The 11,695-nt window shown below is 42.1% G+C and overlaps 1 protein-coding gene across 2 annotated transcripts in view; it reads right to left on the reverse strand.

Moving 5' to 3' along the window:
* LOC125452933 (kinesin-like protein KIF3C) overlaps positions 1–11,350 on the reverse strand; it is a 216,121-nt gene extending 204,771 nt beyond the window's left edge. The window contains exons 1-2 of one of the 2 annotated variants that reach the window (XM_048531919.2): positions 10,516–11,350; positions 4,785–5,650 (exon numbers count right to left, since the gene is read on the reverse strand). In XM_048531919.2, coding sequence (XP_048387876.1) covers positions 4,785–5,650; positions 10,516–11,047 — 1,398 coding nt within the window. In that variant the 5' untranslated portion in view covers positions 11,048–11,350. The remainder of the gene's footprint in view (positions 1–4,784; positions 5,651–10,515) is intronic. The other variant, XM_048531920.2, reaches the window with a different exon arrangement.
* Between the last annotated feature and the right edge of the window lie 345 nt (positions 11,351–11,695).

An 11,695-nucleotide genomic window follows, 5' to 3' on the forward strand; every position in this document is an offset into this window, starting at 1 on the left:
ATCAAAACGTTCTGTGCCAAACTGTTCGTTCGCCTGGGATCAATGCTTAGCGAATGACTCCCAACTTTTACAGGCTCATGCTAGCAACTCCACAAATACTCTCATCATGATTTCCCAGTCCTGACTATGGAAGATAAGTGAAGTGAAATGACAATGTGCACCACACCATTCATCGTCAGCCACAATGCAAGAGATGTCTCCATTCTATTAGCTGGAGAATAGGACATGGAAAGACTTAAAGCAGGGGGAAGATAAACTTAAAAGTGATTTCCATGATAAAAGGCCCATACTCAAAGTTCATTCATCAATAATTCAAATGAAACCAACTCAGTGACTACAAATGTAAAAAGAAAATTTGTGCAGACTGTACAACTCGGAAGGCATCAAATTGCACACTGGAATTCAGGTTTATGTTATCTGACATTCCACAGGTAACATTAGTTGGATTTTACCATGGACTTTGGGACTCTGATGTCAGGACTAGTCCTGAGGCCACACCTGCCAGGCGTATGTTCACTAGTGCAGTCTTCCCACATGTGGCATCCTCATTGACTGCTTCTGTATGCACTGTCCCTGGCAGCCTCTTGATGCTGCTGGTCCAGGCTGAGAGATGGAGGTAGGCACCTCCTGGAACAGACGGGGGACTGTGAGGATGTGCAGGTATCTTCGAAAGAACTGAAAATGGACCAAACAAAAACTGAGCCACAACGGCTGAGGTTATTACTGCATGGCTTGGAACTGTAGCTCCAGGCTAGTAAATCCATTCTGGCTGCTTTGGAAGATGTGTTATTGGCTCCCTGGCAACCACTGGGAAGTTTCCAGCTACAGCTGCTTCTAAGTCTCTTCAATCATCTGCAGGGAGTTGTGTCATGGCCAGGTACTGACAGACAAGTACATATATCACATTTTCCACAAAAAACTACATCCTCCACTCAACTCTGTGTGCCTGGGCAAAGAATGGAATGCTGCATCTTCCAACTCCATCACACTGCATCTTGATATCCAATATTACCAGATTACGACATTCAATAATGTTGAAGAATAGAAAAATCAGTTCAATGTGTCCGAATTTAGTAGAAGGTATCTCCCCCATCCTTTGCAACAACCTTGTCAATGTCCTTGGTCCATACAAATACATATTTACTGTCCTCAGGTTTCTTAATAATTCTTTGTGGTTCTGCAGAAGCGTAATGGAGTCTGCACTCAATGAAGATTGTTTTGTAAAAGCATTTGATCAATTGATCTCAAGTACTGAGGCATTTTTATCATTATTAATACGGTCAGTCTTTCACTTGAGAATTGTGTATTTTATGCATTGAGATGAATTTATGGAACTGAAAATGTCAGCAGTATATAATACAAACATACTGCACCACCAAACCCACTGACTTTATTACAGAATGTGTGGCTGAGCCAAGTCATATTTATGCATAAAGCAGCTGTTACTACACACAAATAATTTGTTCCAATTTCCGTAGAATTCCATATGCTCCAACCAATAAGATTAATGTGAAAACAGATCATTAAAATCACAGAGAAAAGTAAGTCTCCTCTAAGCAAGAGTGATGTTTTTTTGATGTACATTAATTACTTTTACTCATTCCTTCATAAAACATAGACAGTTGTTGTGTGAAGCATACCTGAAATCAATTCCAAACTCCTTTCAGGTAAGGACATGTCTGAACTAGAACATATTCACTGGGGAGAAACCTGCTTTCAAGTTTCCTGTTCAAGTCTCTATCTAAACCAGAAAGAAAATCACTCGTCCCATCACTATAGATTAAGATCATTTTACGTTCATGGAATGAAGCAATGTTTTACCAGTAAATCAGTATCCAGAAGGAAAAGTCAGTAAAACTAGCAAATGAGATATTATAAGACAGTAAGAACTGCCAGTGCTGGAGAACACAGAACATAGAACATTACGGCACAGTACAGGCCCTTCGGCCCTCGATGTTGTGCCGACCTGTCATACTGATCTCAAGCCCATCTAACCTACACTATTCCATGTACGTCCAAATGCTTATCCAATGACGACTTAAATGTACCTAAAGTTGGCGAATCTACTACCGTTGCAGGCAAAGCGTTCCATTCCCTTACTGCTCTCTGAGTAAAGAAACTACGTCTGACATCTGTCCTATATCTTTCACCCCTCAATTTAAAGCTATGCCCCCTCGTGCTCGCCATCACCATCCTAGGAAAAAGGCTCTCCCTAGCCACCCTGTCTAACCCTCTGATTATTTTATATGTCTCAATTAGGTCACCTCTCAACCTTCTTCTCTCTAATGAAAACAGCCTCAAGTCCCTCAGCCTTTCCTCGTAAATGAAAACAGCCTCAAGTCCCTCAGCCTTTCCTCATAAATGAAAACAGCCTCAAGTCCCTCAGCCTTTCCTCGTAAATGAAAACAGCCTCAAGTCCCTCAGCCTTTCCTCGTAAGTGAGAATCTGAGATAACAATTTTCTGAAGGAGGGTCCAGACCCGAAATGTCAGCTTTCCTGCTTGGCCTGCTGTGTTCACCCAGCTCCACACCTTGCTGTCTCTGAATGATATATTATGATCTGATTTGTCATGTAGACATTGAATTGGAGTGCCAGTACCTTTATTTCCAATATTTATGGCTCTGTTTTACTAGTTGTTTTTACCTTTGGGAAATTAGCCATAGGTTGACATGAACTCAAATGGTGGGATCTTTCCCTCCCTCGAAGCGGCAGGGCAACTGGTGGAAAGGGTAAATGACCGGGGATCCCGTCTCCTCTCTGTCAAGTCAAATACTAAACTCTGGGCCGGAATGTCCATTAGCAATCTTTACAACCAGACACCAATTAAAGCCCTCAAGTTGTCAATCAACAGCCACTTCAGAGCCTAAACCAGCACCAGCCTGTGCCTTCCCAGCAAGCATGAAAAGTGCCTGTTACTTGATAGGGGAAACAGAGTGGACTTTCTGTCTGAGATAATAGGAACTGCAGATGTTGGAGAATCTGAGATAACAAAGTGTGGGGCTGGATGAACACAGCAGGCCAAGCAGCATCTCAGGAGCACAAAAGCTGACGTTTCGGGCCTAGACCCATCATCACTCTTTTCTGATGAAGGGTCTAGGCCCGAAACATCAGCTTTTGTGCTCCTGAGATGCTGCTGGGCCTGCTGTGTTCATCCAGCCCCACACTTTGTTATCTTGGCCTTTCTGTCTGATTGTGGTGGTGTGCCAATCTAGGCCAAATAGGTCCTTAAATGGAAAGAGAAGCTGACCACAGAAAGAATCCTCACCCGAGTGATTTCCATGTTGCAACCATTCCCCAAAGAAATGTTTACTTTCTGGCCAGTCTTGGTCTTCACGGCTAGGGTCCTTGGGCCTCCAGAGGCCACAAACCTCTGTTCAGGACTTCTTAGCCACTGACAGCTCAAGAACCTAATGGTCAGCATTTAAGGGCATGATGGTACTTGAATGGTAGACTATTCTTGCTAATGCTGGTGGGGCTGAGGAGGTTATCAGCTCTAAAGGCCTCTGCTCATCCTACACCTCCCAGAAATCTTAATCTAATGATAAAGTACATTACAAACAAACACCACTTAAGAAAGTAGGAATGCCCTTTTTTTAAAAGATTGCCAAGACATGCTTCAGAATTTGTCAGCTACTCGTGTGGTGCATTGGATCCCATGCTACAGCTGGACTGCAGCCTGAGATTTTACCTATTAACACCTGATTGAGTTATTACTCTCGAAAATATTACAATTCTCTTCCTTTCAACATTTTTGTAGTGGAATTTTTAGAAATTGAACTCTGAGGGGATATATCGGGTAGAAAGCAATCATGGATATTTCCTTTGAGAAAAGAAGCCATTGAGTAACAGCAATTAATTTCTTAGAACATAACAATAATTCAAAACTATACAGGGTTATATTCTACAGAAGGCATTTTTTTGTTACTTGCTGTAACCTGGGGAATCGTAGTGTAAAACAGAAACAATGTAACACTGGCTCACAGTGGGCTGTAAGAAGAGGACGCAGAGTAATGCACCTTTGTTGTCCTTGATTATTTGCTACAAAAAAAGTTCTAGCCAGAGTGAATTATCCATCATAAATCACAAAGCGCATATCACAAACTTACTGAACAAATGGAACACAACTTTTCCAAACCATAAACAATTTGAATCTGTATATTAGTCTAATTTTAAAATGTACTGTTAAGTAAACAGAGCTCATTTTACAGTGAAATAAGCAATAGTGTGTAGATGACCACATCATGAATTCAGCTGTCTGAAGAAATGTGATAAACCCCTGAATGTGAAGCTCCAATGGATTTACATCTGAACTTGAAGACAAACATTCATATTGTCACTCAGGGATTAAATACATAATCCATCACTAAAAATTTACAAGGTTGTATTTAGAAATAGAATATTGCATTTGGAAATACTGTATCTTCTAATATTTATTCATTTCATTAATTCATTTGAGCTCTACCCAAAGGCAGGTCCTTGGCTCTGCATCCTGAACTGCCTTCTTGGCAGCTTTTGTCAGTGGTCATTGCCGGTTGAGCTACTCCTCATGGTTCCTCCATAACATATACTATCTTAGCTTAATATCATGTCCAATGAACACCTAACTCCTTTAAAATTATCCATACTGTAGACATGTGAGAACAAATACAGGTTAACAAACAACACTTTCTATGTTTCATTAACCTGTGGAAAAATTCAATTTTAGTAACGTTTGTTCTTAAAAATCCAATAGCCTTGAAGTTTGTAATGCACAAATCTAACAGCGTTGTTGTTTACTGGCCTACCTTAAATTTGGCTGCTAGCTGCTCTGTGGCTTCTTGCTCCTTCTTCAAATCTTCCATCATTTTTTCTTTCTCTTCTAACAATTTCTGTTTCTCTTCTGCCACCAAATTATGATCATCTTGGATTGCTACCTTTTCTTTCTCCAATGTCTCTTTTTGTTCTTTTAGGTAATTTTCCATGTCTTTTTCAATGTTATCTTCAGTCTCTTCTCCCTCATCTGTTATCTCTTCACCTTCCAGAATGATTTTCCTTTGGCTTTTTCTTCTTTTCTTGCTCAACATCCCTCTTCTCTCCAACTGGGCCTTCAATCGTGCAATTTCTTCTTGAAATTCTCTCAACAAAGCATCTTTGGGGTCTTCATTAATCCTTGGCTTGTTTTTAATATTCTTGGTCCTGTTGGCATACCTCAGTGTTATTAAGCTCTCTTCATAATTGCAGGATGCTGGGCCAATAGTGGCCACCATAATTGTCTTTGCATTACCACCTAAGGAGTCTTCCAACAGGCGAGTTAGTTTTGAGTCTCTGTAAGGAATGTGAGTACTCTTACCATCCACTAGAGCTGATATTACATTACCCAAAGCAGAAAGAGAAAGATTGATTTTAGTAGCTTCTTTCAAACGCTCTCCCTGGACTCCAGTTTTGCTCTGACGCTCACTACCAGCAAGATCAACCAGATTCAACTTGCCCACTCTGATGTGATTTTCACCGTCCAGTCCAAGTTCGCTGCACTCCACAGTGACAACAAAAATGGCATGAGATCTTGAGCTGTACTCATTCATATTGGTGGATGCCACTGATCTAGTCTGGTTTCCAACATTCATTACATGTTCTATTTCCTTGACATTTTTAGTTACGAATGATGATAAGTCTGTAAATTAAGAATCAAAAATTTGACCATTGTCCACTATGCATTATAAAAGACTTACTTCCCTAAATTGCACAGTTTCCCCATCTAAACTGAAAAGAGGTTGTGCTGTTCACAATTGAGAAACATGCTGTTACAGGCACTTTCTTCTCATGATTTATGTGCTGTGGCATCGCTAATCTTGCTACAACAAAAAAGTAATTTAAAGGAATCCTCTCCCTTCTAAAGAATCCTGTTTCATTTCAAAGCTTTCATTCATGGACAATTAAAGCAAACCAAATTGTTTCTTTGACACTTGTCAAAAATAAACTCCAGATTGAAAAGATGCCCCAAATTGCAGATTTATTTATACAAATTCTCCTTTGAATTTAGCTTGATCTGCAATAAAATGTATCAAGGCTTTTCTGAAGTATAGCTTTTCTACTGAAAATTATCTCCAAGAGTGTGCATAATTGAATGAGATTGTAAATGTTTAGAATATTCACATATGAAGGATCAGGCCATGAATGAAGTTAGTGTTAATACATGTTTAGGTAATAACTAAATAATTTTCATCCAAAATCTGTTCAGCACTAAGGCATTGATTTCACTTCCAATTGTTACACATTTTTGTTCTGGCTGAGTCAAACATTCTGTCAGTCTGTCATTAATTTTTTAAAAGTCTAATCCACGCTGGAATAAATAGGCTTGAGCCTAATTCACCCATAAACACTAATAACAATTTGCCAAGTGAAGAATTGTTCAGTGCTGGGCTTCTTTGTTCCCCTTTAATCTAAGGCCATGACAATGTTGAGGGCTGGTTTACTGCAATCCCAGAAGAGAACTGTAAATGGGAGAATGTGAAGCTAAGAGAAGTGAATTCAGAACTCAGTCCAACTGCAGTTACAGAGTCAGAGTAACACAGCAGGTCCTAATACAAAGGCCCTTTGGGCCAAACTGGTCCATGCTGACTACTGGGCCCACTCAGCTAGTTCCAATTGCCTGCACTTGGTCATATCCCTCTAAATGCTTCCTCGCCATGTACCTATCCAAATGTTTTATAGAAGTTGCTATTGTACCTGCCTCAAACACCTTCTCCAGCAGCCCATTCCATATACACACCCCTCTCTGTGTGAAAAGGTTGCCCCTTAAATCCTTCATAAATTCTTCCCCTCTCACGGTAAACTTATACCGTCTAGTTTTCAATTCCCCATCCCTGGGAAAAAGATTATATGCATTGATCCTACCTACACCCTTAATGATTTTATACACCTCAATAAGGTCACCCTTCATCTGCTACATTCAAAAGAATACAGTCTTATCTTGGCCAACCTCTCCCTATAACTCAGAAATCTTCTTTGTACACTTTCCAGTTTAACTTTGTCTTTCTTATGACGGGGTGACCAAACTGTACACAATTCACAAAGTACGGCTTCAGCAATGACTTATACAGCTGTAATATCATGTCCCAACTCCTATACTCAATTCCTTGACCGATGACGGCCAGAATGCTAAACGCTGTATTCACTACTCTGTCTACCTGTGATGCCGTTTTCATCAAACTGTGTATTTGTAATCCTAGGCTCCATAACACTCCTCAGGACCTTTCCATTCACTGTATAAATCCTACCTTGGTTTGGCTTTCCAAAGTGCAACATCTCACACTTATCTGTATTGAACTGCATTTGCCAATCCTCAGCCCACTCCCCATCTGATCAAGATCCCTCTAATTTTTGATAACTTTCCTCACTAATCAATGATAAAAAATTAGGAGCTTTCATCCACAAACTTACTAATAATGCCTCCTACCGCAAATCCAGATCATTTATGTAAATAACCAATAACAAAGGTCCCAGTACTGACCCCCTTGAGGCACACCACTAGTCACGGGCCTCCAGACTGTGAAACAACCTTCAACCGTCACCTTCTGCTTCCTACCATTGAGCCAATTTTGAATCCAATTAGCTGGTTCTCCTTGGATCCCATGTGACCTAACCTGCATGACTAGCCTGCCGTGTGGAACCTTGTCAAAGGCCTTACTAAAGTCTATATAGACAACATCCACTGCCCTACCCTCATCTATACTCTTGGTTACCTCTTCATTAACCTCTAAAAGATTTCTCAGACATGACTTTCCGTACAAAAATCCATGCTGACTATCCCTAATCAGGCCTTGACTATCCAAATATTGGTTGATCCTGTCTCTCAGTATCCTCTCCAGTAATGTACCTACCACTGATGTCAGGCTCATTGGCCTGTAGTTCCCTGGATTGTCTTTGCTACCATTCTTAAACATGGAACAATGTTAGCCACCTTCCAGTCTTCCAGAACTTCACCAGTGACTAAAGATGAAGCAAAAATCTCTAAGGGCCTCTGCAATTTCTTCCCTAGCCTCCAACAATGTCCGAAGATGGACTTGATCAGGCCCAGGGGATTTATCCACCTTAATGCAATCTAAGGCTGCAAACTCCTCCTCTCTTATTTCCCTTCTTTCCTTAGCATCCATGATTCTCTCCTCTGTAAACACTAAGGAGAAATAGTCATTAAAAATCTCCCCCATCTCCTGTGGCTCCACACATAGTCAGCCATCTGATCTTTAACAGGACATATTCTCTCCCTAGCCACCCTCTTATTCTTAACCTCTTGGTATTATCTTTAACCTTATCTGCCAGATCCATTTCATACGCTCTTTTTGCTCTTCTGATTTCCCTCTTAAGTGTGCTCCTACACTTTTTATAGTCATCTAGGGATTCATGAACCCCATAGCTTAAACTCAATGTAAGCCTTCTTCACTTTCCTGACAAAAGCCTCGACATCCCTTGTTAGCCAGGGATCCCTAAATCTTCCAGTTTTCCCTTCACCCTCAAAGGGGCATTCTGTCCCTGGACTCTTGATATTACAGTTTTAAAAGGCTTCCATTTGCCAGGTCATTCCTTTTCCAGCAAAAAGACTCACCCAGTCGACCTCTTCTAGATCCTGCCTAATGGGCCTAAAGTTGGCCCTGCTCCAGTTCAGCACCTTAACCTGGGGACCTGTCCTATCATTCTCCATAACTATGCTAAAGCTAAGAGAGTTATGGCCACTGGACCCATAGTGCTCTTGGAGTGACATTTCAGTCACTTTCCTGACCTTGTTTCCTAAGAAGAGGCCCAGTGATGCACCCTCCTGAATAGGGCCCTCTACACAATAATTTAGGAAACTTCCTTGGACACATTTGACAAATTCCACCCTGTTTGGACCTTTTACACACTGGGTGGCCCTGTCAATACAGGGGAAATTAAAATCTCCAACCAGTGTGACTCTATCATTCCTACAGGTACCTGGAATCTCTCTACATACCTGCTCCTCGAGTAGCCACTGGCTATTTGGGGGTCTATAATACAGTCCCAACAGAGTGACCATCCCTTCTTGTTTCTAAGTTCTAACAATATGGCCTAATTTGATGACCCCTTAAGAATATCTCCTTTAAGCTCTGTTGGTATGTCCTCCCTTATCAAAAGGGCAACTACCCCCACCTCACTTATTTGTACTTCTTTCACGCCTGTAGCTTCTGTATCCTGGAACACTGACCATGTTTCTATTATGGCCATAATATCTTAGTCCCCAGAGCCAATGCATGCTCTGAGCTCATCTGCCTTACCAATGAGGCTTCATGCATTGAAATAAATACATTTTAAACTGGAAGTCTTTTCCCTCCCTTTACTGTACCCCTAGCTATCCTGAATAGTAAACTTGCTCTCGATGGCTAATGTATTCTCCCCAAATTCTCAATGGACCCTTTCTTATTCAGATTCTCATCCCCTTCAACCCCCACCAAAATAGTTTCAACACTACCAAATCTCCCAACGAAGAAATTGGACCCCTCTGGTTCAAGTGCAACCCATCCCTGAGGTACAGGGCACCTCTCCCACAAAAGAATTGCCAATGATCCAAGAACCGAAAATGCTGCCTCCGAAGCCAGCTCCTCAGCCATGCATTCATCTGGCCTACCTTCCTATTTCTATCCTCACTTGCACATTGCACTGGGAGTAATCTGGAGATGACTACCGTTGAGGTCCTGCTTTTTAACTTCTTACCAAACTCCCTATACTTATTTTGCAGGATCCCATCCCTCTGTCTACCTGTGTCATTTGAACCGATGTGCACAATGACCTCTGGCAGTCAGCTGAGCCATTCCTCAAACTATTTGACAGTGCTACCAATTACTGGAATGTTTTGTTGAAGATAATGAGCCAATGCCGATTCATAATGACATTTGCATTTTGTTGAAGGCATCAAAGAGCAATATTGAAGAGTCTAGCTGGTAGGAAATGACAGTGGTGAACACCAACTTATTCAAATTGTATTTTTCAGCTGATTCATGTCTGAGGTAGCAGGCTGAGCTCAAAGTATATTCTAGTGTTTGACTCATTATTCCAGTGCTGGGACCTGGATATCATCTGAATATAATTATTTACAGGTCTTCTGACTGACCAGATGTTTGACTCATTTTCTTCCCTTTTATTACCATTTCTGTCCGAATGAGTTACGTACCCACTAATGATAATGCAAAAACCTGCAAAACTGCAGCTGAAAAAAGTTGTCTCAGAGCTTAAGGATTGTCCTGAAGCGAAAAAAAAGATTATTTATATTTAAGGAGTAGAATTTTTGATTTGATTTTCAATTTCTCCACAAAATGTCAATTGTTTTATGATACCGACCCCTCCTCTCTACACGCCCTCCCTCCCAGTCCTCGTGAAGAAAACAAACAGAATTCCTGGCCTCCATCACAGCCTGGGAGATAATCTCCCTTTCAAATCGTCACACATTTAATCACGCTCCGGGTTTTTAATTCTTTAAATAAAACTGTTATTTGTTTACAATTTGAAAGTAACCGCTTTCTCCGTTACCTTTAATGTAAACCCCAGTTTCTGGTTTTTCCTTCAGCTCCAGCTTTTTGTTCTCATCCTTGTTGAGGAGATCCCGGATCTCCTCCTGGTAGATCTCTAGGTAGGAAGCCCTCACCAGGTACTGTTGGTCCTGGGATCGCGAGATATGGGTGAAGATGTGTTCGAATGAGTTGGGAATGATGCCCCTTTTCTCCGGCTCGGCCCACACTCCCTGCATGGTGTAGGTTTTCCCTGTGCCTGTCTGCCCATATGCGAACACGGTGCCATTGAAACCCTGCAGCACTGAGTCTACCAGAGGGCGGACCGTCTCATCATAGAGCTCACTCTGCCGGCTGCTGCTCTCATAGACCGCATCAAACCTGAAGCTCTTGGGCAGCTCCGTGGGACTGCCTTTGGGGTTTCGGATAGACACCTGCCCCAGGTTCACATCCATCTCCACGATCCGTTCACAACCAGCCGCTTCTTCTTTCCCATTCATTGGGCGGCACCTAACTACCACCTTCACCGACTCACAAACCTTCGCCTTGGACATTTTGTCTTGTTTTCTGGCTTTGCTCGGAATGCAGTCTCCCTCAGCCTGGCACCTTTCACTGGCTGTATTGTCTCTGCAATAAAACAATGCACCCGCTCCGCATCATCACATTCAGGGCTGCAGCCTGCAGCTTACAGTCCCAGACCGAGCTGTCCTTTAGCCGGACAGGGTGGAGACACAGCGGAGGCTAGCTGGCTGCGAGCTTCTCCCATTTGCAGCTGACAACGCCTTTGTCATTGGGATGCTGCAGGTTGTGTGATCTCAGGCTCTGGGGCTGGAGCACAGCCTGACTGAGACGGTGCAGGTACAGACAACGCCACAGGAGGACGCCCCAAACGTGCTCAGTATCCTCAGGCTGGGTCCGCCCTAGACATGCACAGTCTGTCGGGAAATGGAGTTATTGCTGTAGTGTGGAGATTTGGAAAACAAATGCGAATGACTTGTCTCCCCTTTCCACAGTGCTACTGCGCCAATCTAATGGCAGGCCATGGGTTGGTTGATGCTATAAATTACAGTCAGGAACTCGGAATATTCCAGAAATTAGACTTTCAAAAACCCCATTGACAATGACAAACAAAATTCTCAATTTATAAAGATATGGATGGAAATGTTGATCCGTTTGTTCATGATGGAGACAACTAGCAGCTC

Source organism: Stegostoma tigrinum, chromosome 4 (genome assembly GCF_030684315.1).
Source record: "Stegostoma tigrinum isolate sSteTig4 chromosome 4, sSteTig4.hap1, whole genome shotgun sequence".
Lineage (NCBI taxonomy): Eukaryota > Metazoa > Chordata > Chondrichthyes > Orectolobiformes > Stegostomatidae > Stegostoma > Stegostoma tigrinum.